The 16,267-nt window shown below is 34.8% G+C and overlaps 2 protein-coding genes across 3 annotated transcripts; one reads left to right on the plus strand and one right to left on the minus strand.

Moving 5' to 3' along the window:
• Positions 1-828: 828 nt before the first annotated feature.
• Positions 829-3,883, plus strand: LOC110424476 (uncharacterized). 2 transcript variants are annotated; one of them, XM_021439045.1, is made up of 3 exons: positions 829-1,131; positions 1,369-1,489; positions 1,713-3,883. In XM_021439045.1, exon 3 carries the CDS (start codon positions 2,303-2,305, stop codon positions 3,824-3,826), a length of 1,524 nt encoding a protein of 507 aa, XP_021294720.1. In that variant the 5' UTR covers positions 829-1,131; positions 1,369-1,489; positions 1,713-2,302; the 3' UTR covers positions 3,827-3,883. The 2 variants fall into 2 exon arrangements, with proteins under 2 accessions (XP_021294720.1, XP_021294721.1); XM_021439046.1 differs by having other exon boundaries at positions 1,369-1,397.
• Positions 3,884-5,212: 1,329 nt separating this feature from the next.
• On the minus strand, positions 5,213-11,961 carry LOC110424683 (uncharacterized). The gene is made up of 13 exons (XM_021439306.2): positions 11,258-11,961; positions 10,616-10,768; positions 10,315-10,527; positions 10,149-10,238; positions 9,897-10,013; positions 9,067-9,336; positions 8,759-8,915; positions 7,985-8,062; positions 7,708-7,808; positions 7,358-7,528; positions 6,609-6,683; positions 6,213-6,320; positions 5,213-5,859 (listed from the first exon to the last, which is right to left on the minus strand). The coding sequence occupies exons 1-13, from the start codon at positions 11,642-11,644 to the stop codon at positions 5,521-5,523; spliced, it is 2,259 nt and encodes a 752-aa protein (XP_021294981.1). The 5' UTR covers positions 11,645-11,961; the 3' UTR covers positions 5,213-5,520.
• Positions 11,962-16,267: the final 4,306 nt, after the last annotated feature.

The following is a 16,267-nucleotide window of genomic DNA, read 5'->3' on the forward strand; positions in this document are numbered from 1 at the left end:
CATTAAAAATATATTTAAAAAATGATATTATATAAAAATTAATAATAAAAAATACAAATATACTTATATTTTAATAAATATAGTTAATTTTAAAAATTGATATTATATTTTTAAAAAAGTACTTATAAATCAAATTATACAATCTTATCTTTTTTACATTTTAATTATTATTTTATTTATATAACAAATATTATAATATTTTTTTTAATAATCACGATAACTAATGCCATCTAACTGAAATTCAATTCTCGAGCTGTCATAGCCAATGAGGTTGCTGAAAACTGGCAAATGTCAATGTTTTGCGTGAGACTTGGAACCTGATCATTAGCTTGGCAAATGGCACTGTCTAGTGAATTGGGGTTCATATCCCAATACAGTTTCGTAAACTGTATAGATATATTTTAATATTATAAAAGTTACCTCTTAAAAATAAGAAAAACTAATGAAGTATTTCCAAAGGTTTGCTTGCAAATGGAATCCCTTTAATCACGTTAACGCAAAAATGTTATTTGTTTTGCATCTATTCATTGCTTCAATGCACCTTCACCTTTATGTGGTTATTCTCTTCTAAGGCTCTGCCAACGTAAGCACAGATGACACACCAGCTTTTAAAGCTTGCAAGTTATCCGGGCATTTTAGTGGCATTGCTTTTTCTTGAAAGTGGGCGACAAGCTTATGGAAGTGTCGCCTTCGATTTTTGTAGAATCTAAAGGAAACCCATTTATGGGTATTTTCTTGTCTTTTGCATGAGGTTTTTCTTCTTCTAGTTAAGTACTTCTAGGTAACAACTTTTCTCTTCTCTCACTTCATTTTATTGAAGAAGTCGATGAAGGCTTACGGATAGGATGGTGACAAATTCTTTTCTTCACATCAATTTGATGCGTAATGTTTCAGTATTGATTACGTGTTAAAAAGTGGTATCATGTGTTTCACAGCGCCTTCCTTCCCCCTGTTTGAAGCCATGAATATCATTGTGAGACCTGTAGCTGTATCTGTAGCTGCAGGGCCTTCTTACAACAGAATTCCCATTTTTGGAGAGGTTCAGTAGCACTAATTTTTCAAATTAATTCTTCGTCTAAATGTTCTTGGTAATGATAAATGATACCTTGAACCAATAGTTTGGAGAACCAGGTAAGTTGTACATTCCCTCTCATGAATCCATCCCTTGTCTCAAGACCATAATTTATAATGTTTTCGGGTTACTTTGGCAATTTCTTAATCTTTCTCTTGCTTATGCTGCTGCTACTTAAATGCATTTGGCTGCATTGCAATAGCATCGTCACAATGCTCCTTTGATTCAAACATGCAGAACAAATAGCAGTGCAAATGCAAGGTTTTTGTTCCTTTAATTAATTTGTTGCTCTGCAGCTTCTAGCAATATTTTTGGAGGAGAAACGGTACGCATTCATCAACTGGCAAAACTTCCGCATACCTAAGACTTGAAGTTGGTTGGGCACAAATTGGAGATAAAACTCCATGCTACTTTCAAGTATGCTCTATCAATCATGAGATAAATAAATAAATAAATAAATAAAAGAATTTTAAGGGGCTGATTTTGTTGCAACTAGAATACGTTCTACTCTATTTTGCTTCTCATTTTGATTTCTGTATTGTAGTATTAACCGTCTATGTGTAATCTCGTAACATTTTGCATGGGCTCATTTAATCTTTCCTGCCTTGGTTGCTTCTACCCCGAAATATTCAATTGCCAGCGGCCTGCTCTTTTCGGAGGCCAGCAGATGGGCCAGCAACAGAAGTCACCTCCCAAGTGCTGGCAAGGAATTGTGGAACAAAGCCGAGCTATGTTCACTTGTTCTACTTAGCCTCTTTCTGCATATTGTTCTCATTGGATTTGGGCATGGAAGTAAGGGAAAAGCAAATCGTTGGGTCATATCCGTTGGTTGGCTAGCATACTTCCTGGGAGACTGGGTTGCAACTGCTTCACTTTCTACCCTCCTAAAGCGCCAAACACAGAAGATCAATGCCATTGAAGTGCTCTGGGCACCTTTCCTTCTCTTGCATCTGGGCAATGCGGAAACCATGGCTGCTAACTACTTGGAAGAAAGTGCATTGTGGGTAAGATACTTGGTTGGCCTACTCATCCAATTTGGGATGGCATTTTATATCTACTGGAGGTTCCAAACTAGACATACTGGGTTCAATTTTCTAGTGCGGGGAACGAATTTGGATTCTCAGTGTCTCAAACTTCGAGAATTACAAAAAATCAGTATTAAGAGCTCCTCCCTCTGAAATTTCACACACGCTCGAGGGAAAATTCGATATTCCCAAGCATGAGCTACTGATGGATTACTTGGGAAGGAAAGGCATAAGTCCTGAAGCTGAATATCTCCATCAAGCATATCTTTCCTTCAAGATGTTCGTGCCCCTATTTTCAGGCCTCAATCTTCGGTTTTACAAAAAGTTAAATAACATCTTCACTTTGCACAAGTCCATGTCCGCTAAAGAGGCCTTCATGTTGGTAGATATTGAACTAGAATTCTTGTACGACATGCTTTACACCAAGACCAGCATCCTTAACTCTGTCACGGGTCTCATCCTCCTCTCCATCAGCTTACTGTCTTGTATTTCAGGATTTATTGCCTTCTCAGTCTTCATTAGCAAGCGTCCCAACCCACGTGTCGACGTTGCCATTACTTACTTGCTGCTGGTAGTAGCTATTATTGCAGACACCTTTGCACTCGTTACGAAGCTATTCTCCAAGTGGACACTGCGCCAGTTGACCAAACCAGGCGGCAAGAAGCTTCCTAAGTGTTTTGATCGAGTTATTAATCGTTGGTTAAAGCATAGAAAGAAGGGGAAAGGAATCACATCCATGGCACAAAGCAGCCTTCTAAAATATTGCCTAAAGTCCAAGGCAACCACGATTAGTACAGTTGCAACTAACCTTAAGCTGGGAAACACAGTTTTAGAGAAATCCCTGCATCAATTAGATCAGAAGTCGCGTCGCCCTGATTGGATAGATGTGGACCTTGAACTGAAGGATTTCATTTTCCTTCATCTCAAAGAGAAACGTACGCAATACAAACAAAAACAATTTGATTTCAAGTCACTCTCATGTTTACTGAAAGAGGGAGCTTATAAGTTGCTACAGAGCAAAAAACTCCACGAGGAGGTGGGCTGGAGCTTAAAGGACCTAGAGTTCACCCACAGCCTCCTTATTTGGCATATTGCTACGGATATTCTTTACTATGATCAACGAAGAAGGTATCCACGAGGAAGTTTCAGTATCCGCTGCCGAATAAGTAAACACTTGTCCGATTACATGGTGTACCTCCTGGTTAAGGCTCCATTTATGCTTCGAAAAGGTATTGGAGAGCTGAGATACAGAGACACTTGCAGGGAAGCTGTCAAATTTCTCGAGCAGGAAATGAAAATCAAAGGCGTTCGGTTGGCTGCCACGACGCTGCTGGCTATCGATGCAGAGTGGCGAGGGTTCCTTTTTCAGATGAAAGGGCAGGGGAAGTCGGTGTTCTTTGCAGGGAGTGCGCTTGCCAAAAGATTGAGATGGTTGTCAAGGGAAGGCGAGAAGCCGATGGATGAAGACGAGATATGGGAAATCATCAGCTGTGTTTGGTTGGAGATGCTGGTCTCTGCTGCCAACCATTGCGATTGGAAAGATCATACAGTGCAGCTTCGGCATGGCAAAGAGCTGCTCACTCACGTTGCTCTTTTGATGGCACATCTTGGTTTGAGCAAGCACATTCGGATAACGGATCTTCCACTGCAGCTTGAGGCAGAGGGGGATAGCTACAATCCCCCTTGGAATTGGGCTGAACTTTACCGCCTGGCTTATTACTTGGCCTAGCATCATTTCTCTTCCTTGTCTAATTAATCTCATGCGTAACCCTATTTCTTTTCCCTTTTATCCTTCCAAATATTTACCTTATTGAATATAAATAAACTATCAATTATAATTTTCTAAAAATTGGTTTTCATAGCTTTATTTATTCACCCAAAAAAAAATTTATTACACACTCTCAAGAGGATACAAGTGTTAATTCCATCATTTATGATATATGTCACAATTTATGATCTTTACTCATAACTAATTTCATCATTTGGTAGATTATAAATTTCACCAAAACATTATGAGACAAAAACCACAAAAGAAAACAAAAAGATAAATTAAAGAACATCTTTTAGTACTTGTTTGGTCTAAATTTTTTTCAGCTTATTTACCACTTAAAAATAAATACCAATAAAAAAAATTTTGAGAAGTTTTTTTTTTAAAATAACTTTTTTTAAAGAACAAAGATTAATAAAAATATTATTAAAAGCTTCAAAAAGGAACTTTCTCTTCTCTTCTTTTAAAAAGACATCAACTTTTCAGCATAATTTTTTTTTGTTTCAAAAATGTTCTCATCTGTCAAAAATAATCTCAATATTATCCGTTTTTATTTTTTATATGATTTATTATTATTTATAAACTTTATGTTATATAAAAATATTTTTATATTTTTAAAATTTTATTTTAAATAAATAAAAAAATAAATTTTTTTCATTATAAAAAAAAATCATAATTAATAGAAAGTTATTGATTAAATACTCTTTATAGTAATTTTAATGGAAATTAAAACTTATATAAATTGTGTTATCAAATAACTTATTTAATAAAAATAATTTATAAAAGTAAATTTATCAAATAAATTTAAATTAATTTTTAAAATTATTATTATTGATAAAAACTTTATAATAATTTTTTAGTAAAAAACAAATCATAAAAAAATATTTTTTTAAAAAAAAATGGAAACGGCCTGGCTAGAGTTGTCATTGCCTGATGGTCCGTCATCCGTCATGGATTTTAGGTTGGGCTTTAACCTGATTTGGCCCAAATTATTTTATTCACCTTATCTTTGTCCATCATGTGTTAGGTCTCTGCACTGCATCTATCCATTGCTTCACCACAAATTTACCGGCTATCCCGTTTAGTCATTCCAACAAAAGCATATCAGCTTTTAATAAAATTTTTAAACTTAGCAAATGCGTCAAGATTTACTAAAAATAATAAAATTTCAGGATTAAGAAATTATATTAAAATCATTGTTCGAAAATGGTTAAACTTTCATCAAGCTAATGTCTGAGATTTTTCTCAAGTGAGGTTATATATTGATGGATACAAAATTACCAATCTTTAAAAAATTTTAATTTTTGAAATGTTGATAAATATATTCAAGTGATTATATATGAGAGGTTTAGACGAGAAGGACGAAAAGTAATTTATATTTCATGTCCAAAAGTGTGTATACTCCAATCCAACTACCACTTCGTCTCAGTGGATATAGAATATTATAATCCCGCATTTCAATGAGTATCACACAAGGACTAAGATGGCATTGGCATGATGTTGGAGTCATCACTTCTGGATAGGGCAAGCTCGTATTGAAATGTTGCTATTAACATTATGATCTGCAACAGAGTCTATATACAATAGCCATAATAATCATATTCCTTTCCTCTTAGTTTTCGTCTTTAAGACTTCAACTACCATGCGCAGTACCTCTAGACACAAGCGCAGAGCTCATAACAGCAATTGACGCACTCAAAACAAGCGAGAGCAGTGCAGAGTTGTGTGAAAACGATTGAGCATTGGTTATTCATATATGAACAAGCCTGGATGAAGCACATGCAACAGCAGCGATCAAGCAGCGTGCTGCAACAGTTGGAGGCAGCCCTAACCAAAATCTCCGCACCTTCGGGTGACTTTGGTTCCTCGATTCCTGGAGGGATATTCTTAGCCGTTGCAGTCAAGTTACCAAAGCCGACCCCCACGCATCCCAGGGAAACAAGCTTCTGGCTATTCATATCTCCCTTTTTTGGCATTTTTATTTTGTTGAATATCTGGTTAGATTTAAAAGAAACTAAGTCAATGAGCATATTTTTACTCCTTAAACATATCACCATATAACAGACAGGAATTAGCAAGTTTATCATCTACTTCTATTCTTATATTCAGAAAGTTTCTTCAATTTTTGGAAAAACCACAGCCAAACTATCAAATTTTAATCTGATGTCGTTTAGAATGATTGATGGTAAGAGTGGGTCTCAACTTGCGAGATATAAAGGTAATGAGATCAATGTAATAAATTAAAGAGCTGGGGTTTATAGTAAAAACTACTACTATAAAACTGAATCCAAGGGGAATGCTGAAACTGTCTTCTATAATTCATGCAGAACCTTAGACAAATACGTACCTCCTGTACGCGAATTGATTCTTGCACTTTCTTTTCACTATCAGTCTGAAGCAAAATCAAGCAGGTATACTCGGATGGAAAACTAGTTTGAAGACTTATTTTGGCAACCTGCACCAGAAACAGCTCAAAAATAATTAGGTGTATGACCAAAAGTGTAAACCAGACTGCAAGAATGATTGGCAAATAAAGCTTAATAATTTCTGTAAGTTATATGTATTCATCAGGTGTGAATATGATCATAACAACAAAGTCCATCTCAGCCTCCTTGTTTGGCATTATGTTTGCAAGCCAAACAATAGTTTTACAACCCATCCACAATGTCAAACTTAGCCTAAATATGCCAGACAGGCCTGATTTGTTATATAAGTTCAACCGAAGTTTCAGGAAGTGGTATACCTTCTCTTCAAGCTCTTGACTCTCTGAAAACCAAGCATGACATGTAACAATATCAATTTGCCTCCTGGTAAGCATCTGCCGAGAAACATAACAATTAGAAAAAAATAGATGCATCACTACCCAACCTTCTATATCTGCATCTTAATGATGATGATCTATAGTTAAATAAGGCTTCAACTGGAAGAGTGTTCACATAGATACCCTCATATTTAGAAGGTACTTTCTAAAATGATATATATATATACTATTGTTGGGGGTCCGTCCTATTATTAGTAAACTAACACCATACTCCCTATGATAACAAAGCAAACCACAAGTTAAGTGCCTAGGGGGAAAACACGATGTGTTAAGTACAAAAAATTAACCAAGGTGGTCCAACATCAATTTACACAACACTGACTCTTATGGACAACAGCCCTCATAGTTGATAACAATTCTTTTACATGGATACAAAAAATATTTCAATCATATCATGTAGAAGGCCTATTAAGCATATAAGAAAATTTAAAGCAAAGTGCGCAAGTTGTATGCAGAGAGGTCATTTAACATGTAAGAGCTGGCACAGGCAAATAAAATAAAATTAAAGCAAACTTGTTAAATGCACAAAGAAGATGGTACTTTCTGCATTCAAAATATGTTTCTTTGGAACTGAAGTTAACCACTGCTTATGGTAAACAAAATAATCATAACAAGTTGTCAAATCAAGTATAAAATCTGTAAAGTTTTAACTGCAAGAGTAGAAAAGTTACTCTATCAAATGGCACGTCCTTTGCATTTTCCACTTTCAATTCAGTAACAAAAGTGCTCATATCTGCTAACATTCCAGCAACTTTAATATTGTCTGGAAAGTCTCCTTTGTATCTGCCTGACACCACCAAAGGACTTCCAAATGAAAGGTCTGGAATATAAGATGGAAACAACTGCGAGACCACGAAGAGAAAAAATGTTACTGACATGGCTAGAAGGATAATATATTTGGGCAAGCTGTATTAAGGACCTTGTAGTAAAATATTCAGTAACATTTCGATCGACTTACAACAGTTTATAAATATTTGATAAAAAGGATGAGCAGGGAAATTTACAAGCAGCTCTGATGTACCTCGAGAGAATCTAGATTTCCTGGCATGTCCATGGTTATATTGGCTAGAACGACTGAAGTAGCTGTTGTAAATAATCTCTCCATTCTCAATTCAATGTTATCTGGCCAATAAAAAGGTGAAATCAGATTGAATACTGCTAGAATCCCTTATTATACTTTTTTTTTTTTTGAAAGGCAGTGAATTTATTCGTAAAGTCTCACCACATTTTTCACAATAGTTTAGCATTGAGTTTCTTGATGTTTCCTTCAACTAGACTACAAATTCTTTCATACTAACCTGCATCGTAAGTGCAGTCATAATGGCCTCTCCCAATTTGAGCCAGCATTTGCAAGAAGTAATGATTACAATATAGACCTAGAAAAAGATTAAACACAAAAACCTTTTTAAGGTAATAATGCTACAAGAATGCAATAGGCAAACAAATATGGCCCAGATGTGTCAAACGGCAGAATAGGTTGACAAAATATGAAAGAGTTGCTGACTAATCATTGGTTGGTAGACACCAAAACGAGACCAGATAAGGGAAAACTACTAAGGCCGCCACCATAATATGTCTATTTGCAGCAGAGAAAGATATTTTACAGCAAAAGACCAAATTTATGGGCACTGTGAAGAGAAAGTGAAGACCATTTGTAGCACAAAGCAAGAAATAAAAAGTTCAGATTTTAGATTTTTCAGAAAGAAGGCATAGACTTGATCTTTGCCCAATGGCTGACAAAAGTCTAAATAGGGCATAGACTAAACAGGCTGAATGGAACTCCCGAGCACTTTGGTGTTAAGGCCCCCAGGAAGCAGATTGGCTACAAGGCAGCGTAAACTACTGGAGAAATGAATCATGTCTCCAGATCTCTGGATATCTAAAGGCATGACCACATGGCATATTCAATACTTGACACAGAGTGTTGTAGCACCTATTTATAGAAACGTAATTACAATGTAAAGAAGGACTCCATTTTTATGCCATGAGAAACCAAATCAACTGAAAACGACAATTGAGGCCAAAGCAGTATGAAAAAGATGAAAAATTTTTCCAAACAGCTAAAAACTCACCAATGCCAAAAGTACATATACGAGGAGAAACTGATCCTCCACTTGACAAATAACCTTTCATGACATTGCAAATCTCTCTTTCATCTTCAACAGACCCATCAGTTACAAGGAAAATAAGAGGAATTGAATCGCTTGCGTCAGACAACAACTTCATTGCCTACAATATAACCAAATTAGATGATAAAATCCTTCAATGAGTCATTAAATAGTAAAAGATGTATAGATTTGGCAGCTATAAGTATGAAGTATTAAGCATTAACTGATAGTATTGATCAGTCACCTATGAAATGCTGACAAATATTAGGTACCTGTTTAAGGGGCAGCATCATATTTGTACCACCATCTGCAGTTAAATTACTACTCAGCCACTGAGCAGCATTTAGGATTGATCCATGAGTAGCCAGCACCATTGTTGACGAGAATAAGTGAATCTCACTATTGAAAGCAATAATGTTAAAAGAATCTTGTGGATTGAGCTTGGAGAGCAATGCCAATAGTGCATTATTTACACTCTCAATTGCGCGTCCTTGCATGCTTTCACTTGTGTCAATGACAAAAACCACTTCTTTTCTGAATACCTATCAGAATCACTCCATGGTATCAGAATTGCCATGATATAAATAAAATGGAATCTTAAACAAGTATGTTAAGAACTCCAGGCTATGGCAACCTCAAAAGATTCAAATGGAATTAAAGCTACAGCAGGTTGGGCAGGTTTAACAACTTATGAGAAATTTTTATATTTTAATCCCCTTAACACTGACTGATAAGTTCTCTACTCATCTTAATTATCCTCTAAAGAAAATTGTCCACATTTCAGCATTGTTTGATTTTGTGAAGCCACCTTCCTTTTCTTGGGGAATGTGGAATTTCTCCTTATAATTAGCCAAAAGGAAATTGGCAAATCCTCCTTTGGAAGAGAAAAGAAAGTATAAAAGCCAATGCTTGAATTCAAAATCTATGTTAACTCAGTCTGAAACTGAATGCAACCTATCAGAGATGTATTTCCAATAAAAAACCACATCACTGGACCCATCTAAAAGGGATCAAAGTCCTAGAAAAGATGCTTTCAGGAACTGCTTAAAAAATAGAAAATGAAGAATTTTAAACCATTGATAAGTGATTATTTTTAACTAACCTTCCTCTTGTGGTTATTTCCAGGGTAAAGATAGAAGCAGAACATCTCCCTTTCATCAAAATCACGCAAGGGTGGAGATTGCAAGAGAACCCCACCAAAAATATCACTCGAAGAAACCTGTAAACAACAGCAGCAGTTAAGCAAGGATCACTTAGTTACGTATCACCATCACATGTTATATGACCTTCAAAAGTCCAAAATAACTTTTTCAACAGAATAGTAAATCAAAATACTATCAGTTAAAGGCCTTACGGTATAAGCAAAATTGAGGTCGGAAGTTGACCATGCTGGCACTTCTGCTTCGTATATGAAGCTTAGTTTACGAACCTCCCGAGTTAGCTCCTAGAGGAGTTATAACAGCATTACATTTCATTTATATTCTAGAAGCCAGATACTAACTTTTTTGAGACTGTCATACCTTTAGAGGATGGCTAGTACATTTGATCAAAAGTTCCGTTCCAATGCCAGAATTAACATTCAACTGAATCTTTTCTCGCTTAGGGATTTTCTTCCCAACCGGAATGACATATGGCGGAAAACTAAAAGGTACATTGAGGCAAAACTGACCATCCTGGTATGATAACTTTTGTGACCAACTGACTTTAATTGAAACATTAGACCCTCCGTCAACCTAACACGTATTAAGAACAAATTAATGTTGCGAAGAGAATTACTAATTAATAGTAATAGTAATAAATTAAGAAAAGTAGAGTAACTACTTGTGGGATTTTGAAAGTATATGTATGGGGTGTCAAGAAGCATCCATCTCCAGCTCTGGCTACTTTTTCCGTATCTTTTGAATCAGCTAATGTGACCCATTTCGAATTATAGGACCTCCCAGAGACGTCCACCTCAACACCTAGAATTGAACCCTGTTAGCCACATCATGTTTATCTTGAGAATCTATAAAAAGAAAAAGGTTACATCAAATCTTTAAATAACATGAACTCGTCATTATCTGATATATATAGGCACCGATGAATATACATGAATCTTCACTATTCATAACTTAGACATGAAAAGACTAAGGAACAGTAGAAAGACAATTGCATATCCTTCTTTCTAGACTATGCAATTCTTTGGGAAAGGGTGGGAGCGGGATTTTACATATAAACAAGATTAGATTTTTTAACTTTTGGAAACATTAAAATAACCATTTTTCCACTAACAGATTCTCCACTTAGATATTAAGCCAACCCAAAGAAAAGAAAATCACCCTATTTATTTAACTTTTATTATTCGTTCATCTGACCCCCACCATTTCACTTAACCACTAAAAACATCGTCTTTTTCACTACTCCATGTACTAATAAACTACAATTATTAAACTTTAAAAACAAAAAAGGTTTTGCTTTAGCTACCTGCTCCCCCATAGGAATAGCAATCCGGCAATCACATCTCCGACTAGCCATTATACAGTGCACGCGCCACGCGCCTCTAACAGTAACGAACGCAGTGTCCATACAACAGTCCACTTCCATGGAAACCTCGTGCATATGTAACGGAATTAACGCCGGCGGGTCGCACCGACCATGCACGTACGGCTGGTAGCTAGGGACGTCGGGGTTGTCCACCGCCGCTGGCTCGGGTACCACGGCGTATGCCATCACCCCCGTCGGAAGGTAACTCTCCGTCAACGACAACGACCTCGACATCACCGCTGGCGCAGGTGAAGCTCCCTTGCCGTAGTATAGTCGCTTTGATAACATGATGCCGCAAGTGACAGACGTCGAGAACTCGCCCGCCATGGTGGTTTTTTTTCCGACAAGTTAGGAGGATGTAGGGATTGAAAAGGAAAAAGCAATGAAAATGGAAAAAAAAAGAGAGTTGGAGAGTTCCTTAAATGACGATGGTGGTGAGTAACAGCTAAATTTTTGAAATGCAGTTAATAAGCAGTGACTCTTCGGAAATTAATGTTTTAAACTGGAAATAAACCAATTACACATCGCCACGTGCCGAAGTGCGTCTTCTTTATGAGGCGGGTGTTTCAGCAGATGACTACACGACGACGGATGCGCTTTTTCGGGTAGAAATCCTGTACATTAGGAAATTCTAGCTTCTACGAGAGCCAATAAGATGGTGGCACGTTAGGGACGGATTAATGCTGGCTTTTTTTTTCTAATTAACAATTGTTTTTTGTTTGCTAATGAAGTAGCTGATTGAACCGTCCATGGGATTCCAATGTGTTCTGTCAGGCATCACGTGAATTAATTAACTTTAATCACTTTGATTGACCATAGTTTATTAGTAGTCGCTTGGGGTTTACTTCATACTTTATTTGGGTTTGCTACTTGCATAGGCAGAAAATGATTGCTCCTGTGCTAAAATTAAATAACTGAAGTGTATCAAAACCATATGTTAAATTCTTTTTCTTTTCTACTTTATTACATCTAACAGTGCAAGACTTTGACCACGTACTTTTAAGTCTTTAATTTATGCAAAAAGCCATTGCGGCATGACTCTTCAATTTGTAGGCAACATGAGATTTGTTTTCCTTTGATTACGGGGAAAAGATATACTTACCAGTATTAAATTCCCAACTTGACAAGCATTTGCACGACACAATTACTTTTATAATTAACTTCTAAATAAGCCGGTGTTGATCCCATGAAAATTTGCATGGGACCATACACATACGATTATCCCACCTCCTTGAAAGATACTTGACTCCAGAGTTTAAGTGTATTGTGAATTTTACTGACATCAAAATGAAACAGGAAATTACCGCCATGCTTTCCGGCTACCTAATAAATACGAAGTGGCCTGTAATCAATCTGCTGCTCTCAGGACCACCACCGTCCTGATTGTGGTCCTATGTTGCCAAACATTTTGTTGAAAATAGGAAAGGTGAAAACGGTTTTAGCTAGACACGTCCCTTCATGTCAACCGTCGGATCATCATCAATAATGGAATATCTGAACTTTAGAGGACCCACATGATGTATAGAATAATTAATTGGCTTGAAGCTTGCCCCAACACAGTGATGCATGATTGATCAGTTTGACTAGACACATCATGCATGTATAACACTATAATAATCTTTTTGTTCCTTTATGGACCTAGGCTTTTAGGTTAAAGCCTCCTTTTCATGCTGTGGGTTGGCTTGATTCCAAAATTGACATGAGTGGATTAGTATGATGAAATGTGTACAATGTGATATTATTTATGGGCCACCAGTTGTTATATCAATTGTCAAAAGCGAAGTAAACATCACCACATTAACTTTGCAAATTGCAATGTGAAATGAGTTGGGTTACTTTATTTTGGTTTTGATTGTTAATTCGCCACGTTGTTAAGGAGAAGAAGAAATTTGGGTGTCTAAAATTGACTCTTTGTACCCACTTAAAATAATGAAGAGAAAGAGATAGAGAGAGAGAGGAAGAATAACTCTATTTTAATAAAGTTTAGCATGGTTTTCAATTTTAAATAATAGTTATTTATTCTTATAGCTCTCATTCCATATCAATACAAAAAATTAATCTCATGCTTAAAACAAAAGATAGGCACAAAGCAAGATTACATTCCACCTATGGACAACATAATTAATTATTTTGGTTGCTAACCCTGTCCCAAAGATAAAAATAAAAGAGCAAGTGGTAAATTAAAAGCATTCGTTTGGGGAAAATATATAATAAAAAAAATTTCCAAATGGCTTTCATGATGTAATTGCTTCATCATCACATTCACAAAATCCAATCCAGACCCACAGTATCTACGTTAGGACTCGCTCGCGTAGTCACATCTTCTCAAAGTATTGTCGGGGTTTCACATGGAGAAAGAGTGGGGCATACGTTTTAATTAGAGAGTTGAGCCCATATTTCTTTGTTCTTGGACCGCTATACCGGTGTCACTCTCTTTCGCTCTTCAGCCTCCCGACTCAAACTAAGACAGACACTACTTCGTTCACATTGACTTTGTTGGGGTAGCTTTTGTCTGCCTCAGCCTTGTGCCCCGGGTTCATTATGAATGGGAGGATTCACACAGACAGACAAGTATCTTGATTGAGGGTAACTTATTGATTAGACCAAAAATGAAATGGATGTCATAAATCAGACAGGCACATACATACTTGTGCATGTATGCAAAGAAGCCATTAAAATGATTGATATTCGTGGAGATGGATGCAAGTAGGGTTATCTTTTTGATCTAGTTTTTTTTCAATTTATTTATCTTTTAAAAGCAGAGATCAAATCAAATAAGATTTTAGGAAGTTTTTTTTTTAAAAAAATAACTTCATTTAAAAAAATTACAAATAAAAACTTTCTCTTCACTTCTTCGAAAAATAACCAGAACTCGTTCAAATGGAATTGACCCGCCATATCAAAAAAGATGGGATATGGCCCATGAGATAGTCCCCACCTTGTACCCTAAGCCCAAGTTTGGGCTTAAGAGACAAATCGTCCAACCCATGCTGACTAAGTTTTCAAAACTGGGTTTTTCTCTAACAGACTGAAAGGGCTTTACTAATTTAGTGGGGACGCCGGTCAAAATGACATGGCAAGTTATTATTTTTAATTATAACAACTAAAAACAATACTTTTGAATTATTTAAGGTTTTTTCAAATTGAATAGAATCAGTTTTAGAGTTTGTTGAATTGAATTAAATTGATTTTAGGGTTTGTTGAATTGAATTGATTTCAAGATTTGTTGAATCGGTTTTAGGGTTGATCAAACTAGATCGAATTAATTTTAAAGTTCACCAATTAAAATCAATTCAGCTTATGGATTTTTTAAAATTAATAAAAGAATTTGATTGAATGTAACAAAAAAAAAAAATTTTAAAATATTTTTAAATAATTTAAAATTTTTGTTAAAGTATTTTACCTTGATATAAGACTCATTATTTTGTCTTTTGGTCCTTCCAAAAAATACTACTAAAAAAAAAGCAAAAAAATGGTTTTGAATCTCATTGACAATATGTTGTGTGTTTCAATTATATTTGCTTCAAAAGTACATAATTAGGATATGGTTTCACGGGAGACAACCACTTTAACTTTATTGGAGTGTAATCCGTGCTATGCCTTCAGTACAAAATCATTTGATGTATGAATAAAAAATAAAATTAATTTGCATTAATAATAAATATAGAATTAAGATTTGATATACTGACACTGTACAATATGTAGGTTTCTACACATTGTCAGTTTACCAAATACTATTACCTCATTAATGAGGTAAAACTAAAAATTTTAAGGACTTAAACTTAAATATTAAAAAGTTTTTAATAATTAGTTCAATAAAACAAAAAAAATTCTTTTTTTCTTTCTCTAATTACCTCGCAATGTTCTTCAATTGTTCTATCCTAACTTGATTATCTTCTTCTCCCCTTTTCCTTCTTCTAGCATTAAAATTAAGTTTGCAAATTTGTTCAACTTTGAGAGATTTCAAGATAATTTTTACATTTGTAAGTGATTTTTACAATTGATTTAGGGTATAATATGATAGTCAATTATTTTCTTCTTTTTTGTCCTAACTTGATTATTTTCTTCTCTCCTTCTTCTTCTAGCATTAAAATTAAATGTGCAAAATTGTTGAACTTCAAGAGATTTTAAGATAATTTTACATTTTTAATTGATTTTTACAATTGATTTAAGGTTAAAATGTAATAAATCAATTTTTTGTCCAAATAAATAAATTAGAGTTTTATTTTTAATTTGATTTAGGGCTATAATGTGATGACCAATAAAAATGGTAAAAGTAATTAGCTAAGATCAATTTAATATCAAATTAAAATTCTAACAGAAGTTATGACAAAATTTTTCTAAAACTTTTCAACACTAATACTATCCATAGTCACAATTTAAGTAAGAATTCTTTACCACAATTAGTGGTCAAGTAGTCCAATTGCCCACTCCATTTGTTTCTAATATTAACCAACAAAAGAATTAGGCATTTTGGTTCAGCAATCCTTTTTTTTTCCTAGCCCTTTTTCTCAATAAAAAAAAAATGTCCACATCAAAATCTTTACTCTTTCTCTCTTTTAAAGTTTCAGCAACACACTTTTTTAAAAGTTCAATAAGATTTTAGTTTGCATGCCTATGGAACAATAGAAAAAAAAAAAAAAGAGATTTGGAAAAAAGTGAAATATTTTAATTTATAATTTTAATAGAAGGAAAGGGTGAACAAGACCGAGTTAGAGAGATAACAGAGATTTCTTTTTGTTTTTTATTTAATTAATTATTAATAACTTTTTAATATTTAAATTTAAGTCTTTAAAACTTTTTAATTTTACCTCATTAATGAGATGGCAACATTTGGTAAGTTGACAATGTATAGTTTCAGTGCATTAAATATAAATTTATAAAGATAATTGTCTAAAAACAAATAGTGAATCAATGTATCATTTACAAACATGCAATTATATTATAATT

Source organism: Theobroma umbraticum, unplaced genomic scaffold (genome assembly GCF_002168275.2).
Source record: "Theobroma umbraticum cultivar Fairchild unplaced genomic scaffold, ASM216827v3 scaffold_204.0, whole genome shotgun sequence".
NCBI classification, from domain to species: Eukaryota; Viridiplantae; Streptophyta; class Magnoliopsida; order Malvales; family Malvaceae; genus Theobroma; species Theobroma umbraticum.

Excerpts from the sequence above, each read along its gene's own strand:
- LOC110424476 (XM_021439045.1), top strand. The coding sequence starts at position 2,303 with ATGGATTACTTGGGAAGGAAAGGCATAAGTCCTGAAGCTGAATATCTC.
- LOC110424683 (XM_021439306.2), bottom strand. The coding sequence starts at position 11,644 with ATGGCGGGCGAGTTCTCGACGTCTGTCACTTGCGGCATCATGTTATCA. Across the intron at positions 10,239-10,314 it reads GTACTAGCCATCCTCTAAAG|GAGCTAACTCGGGAGGTTCG; the intron begins GTATGACAGTCT and ends TAACTCCTCTAG. Across the intron at positions 7,809-7,984 it reads TGACTGCACTTACGATGCAG|ATAACATTGAATTGAGAATG; the intron begins GTTAGTATGAAA and ends TTTATTGGCCAG.